Raw genomic sequence first — 17,887 nt, forward strand, 5'->3', positions numbered from 1 at the left:
CTAAAATACCTTTCAACTTCAAAAGTTGGTGATTGTTTTAACTGGTAATAAAAGCAGCCAAAGAGAGCAGTATACATTAGGACAAATGTGGCGACAAAAGGTGTATATATAAGAGGATCAGGAGATATAAAAGTACAGCAAACATTATTGTAGGTAAAAACTAGGAGTCCAAGAACATTGTTCCATTCTTAAGTCCAGTGAGTAGGAGGTTTTGTTCTTGCAGTGTGGGCAGTGGCTCTCTTGAGTTGCATTTCTGCATTGCCACATGGATTCCTTTAATTATTGGAAATTCAACATGCTCAAAGTCTGACCTCCCCTAGAAGGTCTTTTGCTCTTTTGTGCCTTTTTGTTAATGGCACTTTTTCACCCAGAATAAGGAGTCTTTAATGACACCTTCTTTCCTTTGTCACATATAGTCATTTGCCTGCAAATACCCTTACTTTCTCTTCCTGTTCCAGTCCCACATGTTCTATACCTCGTGCCTCTGTTCTCCTTGTCAATGTCTTATCCACCTCTTAATGCCATTCTGCGTGGTACATTCATATTTTCAACTTCTTATTATTTTCCCAACTATATCCTTAATATTCTCATCTATAACATTTCCTTTCTCTGGTTTCCTAGCTTCAGTGTACAGATTTTACCACTTTATGATTTACTGCCCTTTCACTTTTTTCTTGGATGGTTATACAATTCTTGAAGTTAGGGGCCATGTCCTTTGCATTCTTGTATCCTTTCCAGTGCTTGCTGTTCTAAAATTGAAAATGCACTGAGAACGTACGGTTGGTGTGTTTGTGTGTGTGTGTGTTTGGTATTTGGCAGCAAAACCTGACTTGACACGACATGAGGCTATTTATGTTTTAATTATTACAAATTGCCGTGTTTTTGTAGGTTAGAAACAGTTATTTAACCTACTTAGTGAGAATATTTATATAGATTTTGGTACAAAAATATTAGAGTATTATTGTGGGTGTATGACTGTTTAATAGAAATAATAAGCAAATGAATCACTACCATATTAGAGGAATCTTTATGATGCAGAATCTAAATTCTGGTGATAGTCGAGGATCTAAAAGTGTGGTAATGAAAAGTCATGATTTACTTGAAGCAAAACCAGTTTATACTCGTTGTATAGGTGTACAAGTCCTAATTTGGACAATAAATTGTGTGGTCACCCTATCTATAGCAGATATTCCTAAAACAGAAGCCTCCAATTTGAGAGGTGGCTAATGAAGGATGAAAACTTTCATCTCATAATGTAACTCTTGTTTTGATTAGAACAAGATACATAGTAAGATGTGTAAGACACTTCAGATGCATCTGATATTAGGAGACGGGTACACTAAAATTTGCTGTAGAGTTAAAGTCTCTGATTCCTTTTGTTGGGAATACTTAGTAAAAAAGGACATTGGCAAGAAACTGTTATATAAAGAAGATGCCATGATGGACATGGAAGAGGTTCATTTGATTTTAAAAAAAAGCAAACTACAGTTTCAGAGTTTTTAGTTGACACAGTTCATCGGGTCACAAAGAGACAGACACAACTGAGTGATTAACTTTTTAGTTGATTATAGTATCTAGAAAGATGTTTGTTTGTTATTTGTTTTCTAAAATTATCTAAGATGTAGGCAAGGGTGAAAATCATTCTTGTCTTCTGGCCCAGAATTAACACAGCCTAGCTATATAAAAATGAGGTACTTTCTGAAGCTATAAACTAATTCAAGACAATGTTTTATATAATAATTGCACATCTCTATTCACAATCATAACTAAATACAACCTAGTTAGTTAGTTAAGTTGCTCAGTCGTGTCCGACTCTGCGATCCCGTGGACCACTAGGCTCCTCCATCCATGGGATTCTCCAGGCAAGAATACTGGAGTGGGTTGCCATTTCCTTCTCCAGGGGATCTTCCTGACCCAGGGATCAAACCCAGGTCTCCCACAATGCAGGCAGACGCTTTAACCTCTGAGCCACAAGGGAAGCCCCCAAATACAACCTAAAGCTGTGCTAACTCTGGATCATCCCTTTTAATGACTTCACTGGTCCATGTCACCAGCAAGAACCGAGTATATCCCTGGAGGCTCTGCCTGCCCTTTTTTGGGTCCATTTGGTTAGGCAGTGATATAGGGGTTGTGTACCCTAATGGAGTAGGCATTCTGTGTTGACAGAGGATGGTGGAGCAATGAATGATTAAAGTTCGTTTCAGGACCTGTTTAAAAATAGTAGGTAGCAATATATGTCTCCAAGAAGTTTAGGACATAAGACTTACTTTGTGGTTTCCCCTCCCCCAAAATCTGCATATTACAAATCTAGTGGTAGTGATGCCTTAAAAAAAACATCTTATTTGATCTTCATTTTCTTGAAACATCTGTTTCTTTGCAGGAGCATTTGAACTATGTTGAAATGCTGCTGTATACGACTGACTTTTTTAGTAACTGGAGATGGACTTTTTTATATATAATTTTCTCATTGAATGTGGCTTTTCCTTCTTAAATATAGAAGATATAATACCTATTTTATTATTTAGCAAAATTAGCATTGTTTTAAAAATTCAAAAGCCCAATAAAAAAGTTTATCTGAAACATGAGGAAGGAAAATTATTTTTCCCTTAAAGTTAATGAAGCTTTTTTTCCTCTTGGCAGAATGAAGTTAACACTGAAAATATGATCAGCTCCACAGATCATGACAAACAAGATTCTCCCCCTCCAAAACCACCAAGGACCCGCAGGTATTGTATGTCATGTTTTGTTTGAAAGGATACTTACCTTTTACTTACTGTTACTAAAACAACAACAAAAATCTGAATATTAACTAAGTTTTTTTTTTAATAACTTCTCTTATCATTCTTTTGTTTAGAATGTAGCATATGTATGGCAGTTGATCTTCTAATGGTATAATATAAAAAATTATTTTCAATTTAGATAAATTTTCAGTAGTATACCAGAACAGTGAGCATAATCATGAATTGATTATAGTTCATCTTTTGATACGGTACAACTAAAATTTTAGCTATTCTAAAGATTTATTTCAGTTTTCTAATAACAATAAAACTGTCAAATTATTTGCATGTGATCTTACTTTCATACCAAGTGCTCATTTATAATAGATAAAAATATATATTCCTGTTACCCTTTTTCTCTCCTGTTTCTTTCAGGTTAGTGCTAGGTCAGGTAGATGATAGTTTGGAAAGAATATAGGTAGTCAAAATGATTTTGTTACAAATCCTTTTTAGCTGCTTACAAGCTTTGAAGTTGTAAGTCACTTAATTTATTTGATTTTTTGTTTTCTGTTTGTTTGGTTGGTTTGTTGGTTTCTTTTTACGTATTTTCCTGAGGAGTAAATGAAATGAAATATATGAAAATGCTACGTATAGGACATGGAACATACTTGGTTTTCACCAAATGTTGGTTTTCTCTTTACAGTGTGAAGTTAAGATTGAGTTATTGAATTAAAAGGAGGCACAGTGGAAGATTTGTAATAATGTTGGGATGACTTTACTGTGTCTTATCCCAAGCATAGATCTGCCTAAACAGCTAGACCTTCCTCAAAGTAGAACTTCTTTGTATAGGATTCACCAATTTTTTTCCCCTTAAAACTTTGATAGTAGTTGACTAAAGTTGGGTGAGGCAACTATGATTGTGTCTTGGCATTGAGTTACTGTACTTTATGAGATCCTTCTTTACAAAAGTAAAAGCTTACAATAAGAAAAGATGTAATAGTTATATATTATAGTCTCTAGAATTCCTTTGCATGCTTCTATAAGGAAGATCAGGAAGCCTGTACAGATGGTTTTAGGCATCAGTGTTTAAATGCTCAGGCTGTCAACTGCCCACTAGCACTTCTCAGCAGTTCTTGTTTGATTTTCATTTTCATATTTGCTGTGGAAGGTAGCCAGTTTAAACCTATATAGATTGTGAGTTCTCTAACTTTTTTGTCTCCCATATCAGTTCTTTAGAGTCCTAAAGACACTATAATGACCTTAAAGGAAATTAATAAACATTGTTTTGCTACAGTAAAATCTTTTCATTTGGATTTTGAGATTGAGCCAAGGTAGAGGTCCTCAAAGTGTGCACTGATATTTGTGATTTATATGGTCATCTACCTCCAACAACAAATAATGGTAGCCTCTTCCTAATTTTGAAGGAGAAAAAAATGAGTAGAGTGTTCTGAATTTTAAACCCTTCTTACATACCTTTTTTAAAACTTTGACTCCTGTTTTTTTTTCAACAAATGAAAAGGTAATTTTTAAAAGTACTAAATGAATGTTAACAGAAAAATGTTCATTCGGCTTATGTCAGGGTTTTATTTGGGGATATATACTCAAATTTTTATGTGTGTGTGTGTGATTTTGTATAACACACTTAGGTCATCTTCTTTCTTATTCATGCAGTAGAGTAAATTGGCAGAATTCCATTGTGTTCCACAAAGAATACTTTGTTAACTGAAAATAAAATCCAAATAGCATAAGACTGATTAAAAAAAAACAGTATATTTTGTTTTTTAGTATGGCTGCAGTAAGCAAGTTAATCTATTGTGTAGACTATATTGGAGTTATTGGAGAAGAAGGCCTGTTTGTTGTATTAGATTTAGTCAGTCATATGATTCTGGTTTATAAATATTTAAATTGTAGATTTAAAATGAACAGAGCCAGGAATTATCAGACATTTGATAAAAGATTCTAACATGAAAGACATATCCAATAAGCAGGGAAAAAGGGGACATGGATGAAATAGAGATAACACACAATGGGGGGAGGGGCCTGTCTATTTTCTCAGTGCTTAATACTATAAGCATGAAATCAGAACCAGAGAGCCAGATCATAATAAAGAAGATACTCTTGGAAATTAAAAATAATAGCATAAGTTTTTAAAATTAAAATTTAATTTTAATTAAGGAAGGCTCGAAGATAAGGAAATTTCCCAAGAAAATGAACAAAAAGAGAAAATGTGGAGAAAAGATATTAGAGAATCAAACTAGGAAGTATGTCACATAGTAATAGTAGTAACAATAACTAAACCTAGCCATAGTCTGGAAGGAGACTGGAAGAGAATAAATTAGCAAAGTAAGTCCCTAGTATTAACATAAATGTTTATACAGAAAGTTCTCAATATAATGGACTAAAAACTGTAATATAATGGATTTTAAAAAGTTAACACATGAGATTGTGGGCTTCCCTGGTGGCTCAGATGGTAAAGAATCCACCTGCAATACAGGAGACCTGGGTTTGATCCCTGAGTTGGGAAGATCCCCTGGAGGCCTGGGGAATCTGCATGGACAGAGGAGCCTGGGGGCCTGCAGTCCATTGGACTGCAGAGTCAGACACAACTGAGCAATTTAGCATGCATGAGATTATAGAACATCAAAGGTTTTTTTTAAAAAAAGAGAGAACCTGAAAGCTCCAAGAGGGAGAAAACACAGCTCACATTCAAAGGAACAGGACTCATAATTCTGATATAAAATTCTAAAGGAAAGTTATATATAGTCTAGAATTATATTCCTTTTCCAAAAGTCAGTAACCTTGAAAATATAATAATTATGTAGGCCTCGGGAAATTTGTTTCCTGTTTATAGTTTTTAAGAAGCAATTGGAGGGTATAACCCACTAAATCAAGTGTGTGTACCTAGAAAAAGGAAGATGGGATCTGGGAAACAGGATCGTCTGCTCTGTGGTGGCCTCAGGGGCCAGTGGTCCAAACTGAAGTGGGAAGCTCAAGGTTTCTAAGAGGGGATGTCTGTGGTATTGATGGTTATATGGCCAGTTTCTGGCCTCTCTTGGTGGTTATTGACCAGTTGAGAGGAGGTGTTCAAATCTGCAGGAAATTTTGAAGGACTGAATTACTGATAATATATAGGAAACCCAAGGCAATTATTAGGGGAAAACAAGAGTTATGTAAGAAAAAATAGGAAATGATGCTGTCATTGCTATGAATGATAGCTTTAGTCATAAGACTGAACTAGCCAAACATTAGTAGTCTTAGGAAGATGGAGAAGACATTTACATAGCTGGAAGACAGTAAAGTATGTGTGAAATAGAAAGATCCAGAATAAGTTTGTGCATTTTATAAATATTTTGAAATATGGATGTAAATCTTATAAAGAGCAGTTTTAAAAAAGTTGAAACTTTAGGGAGGGAGAAATGGAGAGAATAGCATGTAATACACTACCGTATGTAAACTGGATACCAGTGGGGATTTGCTGTATGACTCAGGGAACTCAAACTGGGGCTCTGTGACAACCTAGAGGGGTGGCATGGAGTGAGAGGTGGGAGGGAAATTCAAGAGGGAGGGGACATATGTATACCTATGGGTGATTCATGTTGATGTATGGCAGAAACTAACACAATATTGTAAAGTGGTTATCCTTCAATTAAATTTTTTTTTTTTAAGTTGAAAAAAGAAAGTTGAAACTTGATGTTTCAGGGTAACTGGAGGGCTGGGAGGGGACCGCTGGTTTTTTATTAAAATTCTTAATATTATTTGACTTCTTGAAACAATGTTCATATATTACTATTACTATCTTGTTAAATATTTGATTTTCTTAATTGGGCAAATTTTAATTTTTTATTCATAACCACAGACTTTATTTGCTGACTTTTAACATAAGAGGCTAAGCTACATAACTTACCTATCAACTTATTTTTTAAAAGGATGAACATTCTTATAATACCTTTTTTTTCATGTCTTCCAGTTGCCTTGTAGAAGGGGATGCTAAGGAAGAAATACTGCAGCCTCCAGAACCTCACCCAGTGCCCCCCATCTTGACACCTTCTCCCCCTTCAGCTTTTCCAACAGTCACTACAGTGTGGCAGGACAATGACAGATACCATCCAAAGCCAGTGTTGCACATGGTTTCATCAGAGCAACCTTCAACAGACCTCAACAGAAACTATAGTAAATCAATGGAACTTACAGGGAAAAATGAATCGACTATTGAACAGATAGATAAAAAATTGGAGCGAAATTTAAGTTTTGAGATTAAGAAGGTTCCTCTTCAAGAAGGACCAAGAAGTTTTGATGGGAACACACTCTTAAATAGGGGACACGCAATTAAAATTAAATCTGCTTCGGCTTCGCCGTGTACAGTTGATAAAATCTCGAAGTCACAGGAATTGAGTTCAAGAGATCTAAAAGTTGATGATATTTCCCAGAATTCTTGTGTGGACTGCAATGCAACACAGTCAAATAAAGATCCAATTATTCTACCAGAAGCATCACAGAAGAATTCAGACACACCTCCAAGGCCAGACCACTTACCTCTTGATGGAAAAGGACATTTAACGTGGTCATTTCATGGACCTGAGAACACTCTACCCATGCCTGATTCATCTGAAGGCAAATCCTCAGATATCCACTGTCAAACAATGAAAACTGTGAGTTCAACACCAAGCCCCACAATACAAGTTGAAACCCATGATCTTGCAGATCATCATGACAGTTCCCCTCTATTCAGAGCACCCCTCAGTTTTACTAATCCTCTTCACTCTGATGACTCTGACTCAGATGAAAGGAACTCTGATGGTTCTGTGACCAAGAATAAAACCAGTATTTCAACAGCAAGTGCCACTGTTTCTGCTGCCACTAGTAGCATTTCTACAAGGAAAGTATTACCAATGTCCATTGCTAGACATGATATAGCGGGAACAATACATTCAGGTGCTGAAAAAGGTAATAATAATAGTATCTACACTTAAAAATTTTACTCTGTGCCAGTCAGTCACTGTTCTAAGCAGTTTTGTTATATTAATTCATTATGTTTTATTCCACATATTACTCCAGAACATACAGCAAAATTCAATTATTTTTTGATGCTAATTTTTTTTTTTTTAAGTAAGCCTTTACTGTTGGCTTTCCTGGTGGCTCAGTGGTAAAGAATCGGCCTGTCAGTTCAGGAGACATGGGCTCAATCCTTGGGTCAGGAAGATCTCTTGGAGAAGGAAATAGCATCCCACTCTAGTATTCTTGCCTGGGAAATCCCATGGACAGAGGAACCTGGTGGGCTACAGTCCATGGGGTCACAAAAGAGTCAAACATGACTTAGCAACTGAACAGTAAACAACAGTTTTTATTGTTACCTTAGTTTGATCACATTGCATTCCCAGACTTTGTGTTTCCAAAATATTTCAAAATTGTTGTAACTGTAAACTTTCTCTTCTTACATCTTACAATTCTTAGTATAAATGGGTCAAAGTTTCTATGATTGAATAGTTGGGGAAATAATTCAGAGAAGGTAGAATTACTTAAAGTGACACTGACATATTGGCTATTTAATTTCACCCATGTATGTACAGAGAGTAAGGGGTTCCCAGTTGGCTCAGGGGTAAAGAATCAGCCTACCAGTGCAGGAAGTGAGGGTTCTATCCCTGGGTTGAGAAGATCCTCAGGAGAAAGAAGTGGCAACCCACTCCAGTATTCTTGCATGGAAAATTCCATCGACAGAGGAGTGGGCTACAGTCTGCAGAGTTGGACATGACTTAGTAACTAAACAACAAAAACATAACATATCTATTTCATTATCTTTTATGATCTTTTAACTACTGCTACTGCTAAGTCACTTCAGTCGTGTCCGACTCTGTGCGACCCCATAGACGGCAGCCCACCAGGCTCCCCCGTCCCTGGGATTCTCCAGGCAAGAACACTGGAGTGGGGTGCCATTTCCTTCTCCAGTGCATGAAAGTGAAAAGTGAAAGGGAAGTCGCTCAGTCGTGTCCGACTCTTAGCGACCCCATGGACTGCAGCCTACCAGGCTCCTCCACCCATGGGATTTTCCAGGCAAGAGTACTGGAGTGGGGTGCCATTGCCTTCTCCACTTTTAACTACAACATACCTTTTTAAAATTGTTCTTAGTAAAGACTCCTTTCAACAATGAGTTTAATCAAGGAGCAATATTGCAACTGCTTAACAGAATATGGGAAGTTTAATTCAGTCAGTAAAAAATGGGATACTTCCATATCTAGTCATCAGTGCTACTACTGTTGAATTAATGACTCTTTAAGCAATCTAAGCATCTCAAGATAACATATGCCCTAAGTTCCACGATGTATTATTGGGTCTTGAAACTCCTCTTTAATCTGATAAGAATTACCATGATTGCTATCTTAAACAGACCATAAGGTTGAGAGCAAATATATAAACACAAAAGCTATTTACTGATAGATTATCAATGGTCTTTTACTTGTCCATGAACTTTGGTAGTGACACATACAGACTGCTGTTTATTATGTCCAGGCAAAATTAGTACTGTGAACATGAAAGATGACTTTTTCTAATTCTGACCTGATAAGTTCACCCATACTGTGGTTCCTGTTTTCCTCATCTCAAACATTCTTTATCATTTTCTTTATTTTGGGGATGTATATGATAGAGTAGATGAGAGTCTAAGCTAGTTTCTTAAATTTACAAAGAACTAAGCTAGTTCTTGATTCTTCTGCATTTTATTTGAGGGATCTTTAGAAGATACTGGTTGCCATAATAAATAAAAGTTTGGCATAATTTAAAATTGTCAATATTTTTTCCCTCAACTTCAGGATTTGAAAAATAACTGCTAGGTTATAGCTACACAAGAAAATACATAGACAAGAAATTGTCATTTTGTTTGTTTTAGAGTTATCAGGCAGTGCAGTGTGACCAAAACTATGCTTAAATGACTTTGGCATTAAAGATTTTCCTGTAGAACATTCTGTGTTGCAACATAACTACAGGCAGTTCTTTTTTTGTTTGTTTTGAGCACACTGTACTGGGATCGTAGTTCCCTAATCAGGGCTCGAACTTATATACCCTGCAGTGGAAGTGTGGATTCTTAACCACTGGATTGCCGGGGAAGTCCCTCAAGCAGTCCTAAATTTTAATGTTACTCATTCTTTACCTTGTAGATGAACCATTGGCACCAGGATTAGATTATTGTTAGCTTGTTTGTTTTAAAATTTGTTATGGAATAATTTTGATGCCTGAAACAACCTTTTGCATAAGTTATTGCCTGAAAACAAATTCCTGGCTATGAATTCTGATTTTAATATTGACTCAGGCCTCCTGAAAGATTTCTCAAACATGGCTACACTAGGCTCCCATAAAGTGTATTATTTACAAAAGCCTATGAAAATGTGCATCTCTGGTTAGCTAACATTTGAAACAGAATTTTATTACACAGAAAAAGCAGTTCAAAGATCCAGGGAGAAACATGCAATTGAGAAGCCAAGTATACAGTTAGAAAATAAAGTCTTAAAAATGAGGACTGTTACAACAGAAGAGGTATAGAGTTTCCAAAAGATACTTGATACTTGATGTAAACAACCAAACTAATTCCTAATTTGTTCACTTAATTAAGAAATGACACCACAATGCCAAGATTGTGCATTCCTTCCTTCCAGTACCTATCTCTTCACTGTGAGCTGTTAGTAACAAAGGGGCAAGGGGAAATAGGATTAATACTCCAGACTATTACTGCCAGGCAAGGTGGATAGTTCTTTTACTTGCTTTAACTTTACATGCAAGAAAGACTTACAGTACTGATGTTATATATATATATAAAATACTGGACTGGAACTTTTCTCAGGAGAATCCAGGGGGCTGTATTTTCTTTGGCTTCAGTTAAATAAAGGTAGGAAGGACCAGAGTAATCATACCTGGCCTCATGCATGTTGAGAATTGAAAAGGCTTTTCTTGATTTTCACTGTCTTTTTAATGCATGTCCTGTCAAATGTAAAACAGCAAAGTATCATAGAACAGTTGTTAATATTTTAAGGGTTAGGGATACACAGAAATGTATCTTCAAAGTATGGTCATATGCACTGTTCACAAGATTTTAGGCACTGAATAAATGAACATTGCAAATTTTTTTTTTCATGTGAATCATTTTACTGGACCCTTTTTAAAAATTATTTTTAATTGGAGGATAATTGCTTATCAATATTATGTTAGTTTCTACATCAACATGGATCAGCCATAGGTATACATAAGTCCCCTCTCTTGCCCTAAAATTTATTTATTTATTTATTTTTTCTAAAATTTATAATGGTTATATTTTGTGTATTAGAAAAATAACTAGCACTATCAATCTATTTTAGTCATGAATATTTATTTAAAACATGACTGAAGTACATCATTAAGTTGAAAATGAGTGGGATTTAAATACATATTTATATGGTCCACACCGTATGGTAAAACTCATAAAAGGAGTTAAGCAGTTGACTATAGTTTGGGAAACACTGACTTCAAATGACAAAGCTTCCCTTTGTGGACTCAAAGGATCATCAGCAAGCCCAGTAGAAAAGGCACGTGCTTGCTGGCTTCTCTGTTGGAGATGCCTTCAAACTCAGAGGGCAGTGTGGTTGATGCCTAGAGGGTGTCAGGAGAATCATTGACATTTCCTCTGTGCAACAATGATGGAGCTTTTTTGCTCAGTAAGCTTCCTAATTCTTTTTGATAATGAGTCTAGTGATAAGGATATCTTATTTTTTGCACTTTTAAAGACTGGTTCTCTTAGATACTCGTGACAGTGATCTTTAAGAATGTCAAAAAAGTTCTCATTTTGTTTAGATAACAAGTTCATTTTTAAATGAGTTAACATTTCTAACAAGTTCATAATTTGTCTAAATTTTATGTATTTAATATAGATGTTGATGTTAGTGAAGATTCTCCTCCTCCCCTACCTGAAAGAACTCCTGAATCATTTGTACTAGCAAATGAACACAGTGAGTGTATCTTCTGATTTTACATATTTTATACTCTAATTTATAATAAGCCCTGAAAAACATGGCTAATTATAATCTGTTGCTCTTGAGCTGCATAATTAAATTCAAAAACAGGTTTGAATTTATACTGATAAGTGTTTTTAATACTTTATATGAAAAATACCTTAAAATGGTGTTTTTATTTACTAAGACTGCTAATAAAATGGTTGCATTTATGTCAAATACTATAATTCAGTTAAATGTAATTATAACTATATAATTTGTCTTTCATTCAATAAAAATAGCACTTACATATGAAAAGACATACATTTAAATTCTGTTGTTGGCAGCGTCACTCAGGTGATGTTGAGTGACACTTAAGTCCACAAGAATATCAATGAAAAGTGGGAGGAAGTGATCACATACATATTTCTCCTCCTCATCCTGAAAAAGAGTACAGAAACAACTTTACTATATTTGCAGTGTCTTGTGCTCAGTGGAGGTGCTCACTACCAATCTTATCTGTTGCATTTTACCAGTATTTTTTAATTTTAACTGATTTTAGGAATTTTTAAAAAATAGTGAAGCTGTAAACTTCACTAATACTAAATAAATAAATCTGTCATACCTGTAACCTGTAGATTACAATGTGCTTATATAAGCTCTGATAATGGAATTTTTAAATTTTAAGGAAGAAAAAATTGAAGGAATATTCTTCAGTTAATAAAAACTGGGAAAAATTTAGTGGAAGTGATCATTGCTAAATATCTGTAGTATCTATTTTTAAATATTACCTGAATGCAAGAAATTTCAAGAATTAAAGATGTTAATTTTAATTGTAAGATTTTGTTTTTCTCAGATACATCTGTAAGAGCTGAGTGGAGTGAACTTCAAAATCAGGAACAGTCTGAACAAAAAAACCCTGAAGTGAGTCTTTTGGGGATTAGAACAGCTATAGCTCAGTATTTTTGTTCTTTTATTAATTGATCTTAACAGTTTATTATAATAACTGTTACCTTAAGACTATTAAATATAATTTTTGATAACTGTATCTTATGCTATGATTTCAGATAAAAAGCCTGTATAAAATGTCAGATCAGAAATTTTTTTAAAGAACATGATCATCATTTCAGAGTAGTATTTTCCAAGCTGCTTTTGAAATTTGTAAATTATGCCTTGTTTCAAACCATTTTGGAGGTATGAACGGAACAGGAGTTACTATTTTCAGGGTCATAGTACATCCTAGATTTTGTTCTTTCTATTATAAAATCAGGTATATAGTCTCTCCCTTTGTTTCTTCTGGTTATGGGAGTTTTCCTTTCACATTCAGGAAATGTTTTGGTAGCTCAATATTTTAGCAACGGGAATGCTATTTTTGTCAACATTAATATTTTGCATATTTTCCTCATATTTGAATATCTCCAAAATTGGAGCTTATCTTAAAATTGGTTAAAAAAATTGTAATATACTTCAACTGGTGCATAAAGTATTGGTAACATAATAATAAAGATATGTCTTACAGTCAGTAATATAATTTGATGAATATAGTAGAGGCTTGGCAAAATGCACTTGTATGGATATTATCTCATCAGTAAATGCTGCAAGTTCACTTTTCATCCAGAACGAAAAATGAATATCCTTGTCTTTTTATTCCCAATATAAAAACACCACGTTAAAATTTTTTAACTCTTAATTGAAAACACCATTGTTTTCTTTTCCTTTGACACTGAGAGTCTTGATAGATCTTGATTTATTGGTATATATACTCATAACACCACATTTTCTATACTTTGTGCATGAAAGGGATATACTATAATAGTTTTTGAATGTCTTCCTTATAGGGCTTGATAACCTCTGGAAGTGAAACATGTGGTAAGTTGGATTGTGTTCTTTTCTGCTATAAATTATATAGATTAAGTTACATAAAATAGCATGTCTCATGGTATACACATTTAGTTATTTGTTTTTGGTGTTTTTGTTGTTATTATTTGGTTATTTCTCCATGTGAAAAAATATGTAGGATGACTTTTCTGAAACCTGAATTATGTAGTGTAATTCTTTTAAATTTATTATTGTATCAGGTATTATTATGGGTCAGGAGCATAACAGCATTTATTATCAGTCATTAATGGCTGATAGGAAGGAAATCATTTTTAGAATATTTTCTTATATTTTATTTCTGTTATTTATAAAAATACCTAGAATCTAGATGTGACAGTGATTTGAATAAATGCCCAAAATTAGCCTAGATGATTGAATTGGGTTGTTTTTTGGAAATTTTCTTTTTAGGACTTTCACATTTGTGAAGGCTTGTAAGATTATGTTAGCTCAACCCAGTGTTATAATGCCAAGTTAGAAAATGTTTGCATTGCATTACTTTTACTATCATAATAAAATAGGTCAAGTTATTGTTCATTCCTTTAAAGGAGTAACCATGTGAGCGGCTCACCAAACATCCTAGCCTGTACAATTCCCTCAATTTATCTATCATCTCTGCCCTAACCTCTCTTCTGCCTCAGCTGCTGTTACCCTGAATCTGTGCCTAATGGGGCTCATTCCATCCCATAAACTCTTTATTAATCTCTATTTACTTTTCTGAGGCAACATATAAGGAAAAAGAGCAGAAGTTTTAGGGTCAAGCCTACCGAGACTGGAATCTTATTTTTGCCATTTTACTTATGATGTGGTTTTGGGAAGTGACCTAATCTTTCTAGGCCTCAATTTTCTTCTCTGTGAAATGCAGATAATAATAGTAACCTACTCTAGAGGAGGTTATGATTGTCATGAAGGTTTAATTAAATTAAATCATATATACACAGTGCCCAGCACATGGTGGGCATTGAAATGGTAGCGGTGCTGTTATTATTATCTGTATTATATTACTACTGCTAGATCCCTGGGTCTTTTATTTTCTTTGTATCTGTTAACTCCTTTCTGGTTTCTCTTTCTCCTCTACTCAGTCTAGATACTATCATCCATCACTTTAATCACACACATAGTTATCCTTAACTTTCTTGTCCCTGACTCCCTTGCCATTTTATTTTATCCCTCAAGATTACTCAATACTGCTGGGGGACATTGTTCAGTTTTATAGATTGAGCATACCATTCTGGAATTGATCCACAATTGAACCCTCAGCATTTATTTTTTTCTAAAATCATGAATCCCACTAACTCTTACTTCATCTAACCTTTTACTTCATTCAGAAAATTGAGGCTTTTAATCTAAATCATCATTTCCCATGGGACGGCAACCATGAATACATGACCACCACTAGTGTCATCTACATGCTTCTCTTCTCTGTGCCTGTACTTACCACACTGCTATAATAATTAATGTTCTTGTCTGTTTTCTCCTACTACACCAAGGGTTGACAAACTGTATCCCATAGGCCTAATTCTGCTCTTGGCTTGTTTTCTTATTCTGCCCTTGAGCTGAATAAATGGTTTTTACATTTTAAAGAGTTGTTTAAACATAAAAACAAAGAAACGCAACATTGTAAATCACCTATACGCCAGTAAAATTAAAAAATAAAATAAATTTTATTATTTTTTAAACCAAAATTAACTTTAGAAAATAAAAATCAATGAAGAATATGGGACAGAGACCATATGTGGCTTACAAAGCCTAAAATATTTATAGTCTAGCCATATATAGAAAAAGTCTGTCAGCCTCTTTCTAGACTATGAGTACCTGATGACAAGGATAGTCTGTCATTTGACTTGTATTCCAAGTTTCTAGAAAAGCTCCTTACAGGGGTATAGAGAATGTGATGAAGGTGGTGAGTGGTGAAAGAATGAATCATAGTGGTTGATTTCTTTTGTTACTAGTCTTATGCACTGGCAGTTAAATAAGTAAACCATAATTTAAACAATGCTAAACCTTAAAAGAATTACTACTTTTTTAGGTGCAAATATTAACTCCATTAATAAACTATGAACTTATTTGCTATTGATTTCCACAGTAAGGCATTTCAGTTGAAGTTAAAGTAAGAGTATAAGAAGTCTCACATAGCAGAAGTACTCGCTGCAGATTTCTAGGTGCCTGTAAGCACACCTAACATGGTTTCCTGTGTTCATTACCCTTGCATTTGCCTGAGCCTCTAAAATTATGATGCTCAAGAGAAAACTGCTCTTTTAACGATTTGCCCACATTAAAAGCAGTTAGAGGAATTTTTTACATATTATGCTACAAATGACTGTGATTAATAATGGCTTTGGTTTGCATGGCTTTGGTTTGCATTTTAGATCATCCAGCACAAGGTATTCATACAGAGACCTGTACAGAATGTCCACCTACTGTTAGTAACAAGAAAGATCAACTATCAGAAGGTCCAACAGAAGCCACAGAGATTGGTAATTTGTTTACAAAATAATTTTTAAACTATAATTGTGTAGTTAATGCTGGCAAGAATGAAAAACAATTATTTGCCGTATCTCCAGAATTTCCTTAAGGCAAAGTTTATCAAACTTTTTGCTATGATTTCTTCAGGTTTTTAAACGATACTTGGTAAGGATAAAACATGTACCATCAAAGTTGCTTGGAATTAATTGTAAGATAAATTTATCCTGTTTCATACTGAGATTAAAAACTAAAATATAAAATGCAGCATGTAAACAAATTTTACTTTTGTGTTGAAAAGACTAAAATATCCTAAAGGTTTCTCTTACATTTTTATAGAATTGATTTTATTTTTATAAAAGAAGCAGTTATTTTCTCAACTATACAGAAGAAATTAAGAGTTGGTTTATATTTGTAGATATTTGTTTAAATGCTAAATTCCCATATGGAAATTTATTTGTTCCAGAAAAGAAGAATGTCTACAGATACAGTTTAGTAGTGTAAAAGTATTTCTGAACTCTAGCCAACTATTGTGGTATTTTGATTATAGGTTTTGGTAATCGCTGTGGAAAACCCAAAGGACCAAGAGATCCACCTTCAGAATGGACATGATTCAGGGAACTAAAAGACACTTTAAATTATACTGGAAAATTCAAGTGCCACTGAAAGCCAGATTTATAGTATTCCATCTTAAAAATGTGGGACTAGCAGCAGTGTAGATTGTTACCTTAGTGATTTTTTTCTTTTTTTTTTTTCTGGGACCATCTACCTGCCTTATATAACACTTAGGAAAAGTATTACGTTTGGTTTATTTTGTAACTTCAAGTATTATTGCCTTAATGTCTCTTAACCCTGTTACACGCTGCTTGTAGACATGTTAATATAGTAATACTTTTTATGATAAATTGAGTTTAAGGACTACTCTTTTTTGCTAATGTTTTATCATGTATGCATTATTTTGTATATGTACAGGGCAAGTAGGTATATAATTTGATAAAGTTGCAGTTATAAAATATTATTAACAGAAGATGTAAGAAATTTCTGCATGGTCTAAATCTTTGTGTACCTTATTTGTAAATTATTTGCCCTGAAGTTTTAGAAAATAGTTTCTGATTTTTAAAATTGCTGGATTCATGCAGCCAGCTTTACAGGTTATCAGAGATCAAAGATTGTAATAATAATACATTTTGTAAATTGTAAGCAAAAAGTTATTTTTATATTATATACTGTCTAATTGTCCATCCTAATTGTCTTTGTTTTCATCTAGTCATGGAGATTCAGTAAGTGCCTTGGAACAATATTGAATTCTCTTAGCTTGTGTGTGTTACTTTAATATTTGAACTCAACTGGGATTAGAAGACTATCAAACTATATGTATGTTTCAGGATATTTGACCTGCCATTAAAAAAACAAAAACAATTTTACAGTGCCTATTTGTTCTGGTTTTTCATTCCTCATTTTTAGAAAATTAGACTTTATATCCACCTTCCTGCCAGCTCAATCTTATCTTTAAGTCATGTTGTGAATGGGGTTTAATCTCTTGATTAAAAAATAGGGAACACCTTCTGCAGCAACATGGCTGTGCAGTTCTAAATATTTATCTCAGCCTTATCATTATTGCCTACTGGGATCCAGGAAAGCTCCAAACAAAGGTACGGTTGGATAAAGGGAACTGGTTTCTTCCCATCCTGCACTGCAGCAGAGGTCCTGTCCATAAGTACCAAGTTTGAATTTTGACATCGTGGATTGAAGTTGATAAACATCTGTACTTTCCCTCTGCATACAAAAGAGGGAAGAAATTACAAGACTAAGGTGAGATAAAGTAATCATGTATGAATAGAAGAAGGATCATTGTGGAAGAGAAAATACTACTATAATTTCATG

General features: G+C 34.3%; 1 protein-coding gene across 3 annotated transcripts in view; it reads left to right on the plus strand.

Moving 5' to 3' along the window:
• PTPN12 (protein tyrosine phosphatase non-receptor type 12) overlaps nt 1–17,422 on the plus strand; it is a 90,855-nt gene extending 73,433 nt beyond the window's left edge. For all 3 annotated transcript variants that reach the window (XM_005895257.2, XM_070369670.1, XM_070369672.1), the window contains 7 exons: nt 2,641–2,726; nt 6,685–7,661; nt 11,606–11,683; nt 12,522–12,589; nt 13,504–13,534; nt 15,910–16,017; nt 16,554–17,422. In XM_005895257.2, coding sequence (XP_005895319.1) covers nt 2,641–2,726; nt 6,685–7,661; nt 11,606–11,683; nt 12,522–12,589; nt 13,504–13,534; nt 15,910–16,017; nt 16,554–16,615 — 1,410 coding nt within the window. In that variant the 3' untranslated portion in view covers nt 16,616–17,422. The remainder of the gene's footprint in view (nt 1–2,640; nt 2,727–6,684; nt 7,662–11,605; nt 11,684–12,521; nt 12,590–13,503; nt 13,535–15,909; nt 16,018–16,553) is intronic.
• The last annotated feature ends 465 nt before the right edge of the window (nt 17,423–17,887 follow it).

The sequence above is a fragment of the Bos mutus genome, chromosome 4, assembly GCF_027580195.1.
Source record: "Bos mutus isolate GX-2022 chromosome 4, NWIPB_WYAK_1.1, whole genome shotgun sequence".
In the NCBI taxonomy this organism is placed as follows: domain Eukaryota; kingdom Metazoa; phylum Chordata; class Mammalia; order Artiodactyla; family Bovidae; genus Bos; species Bos mutus.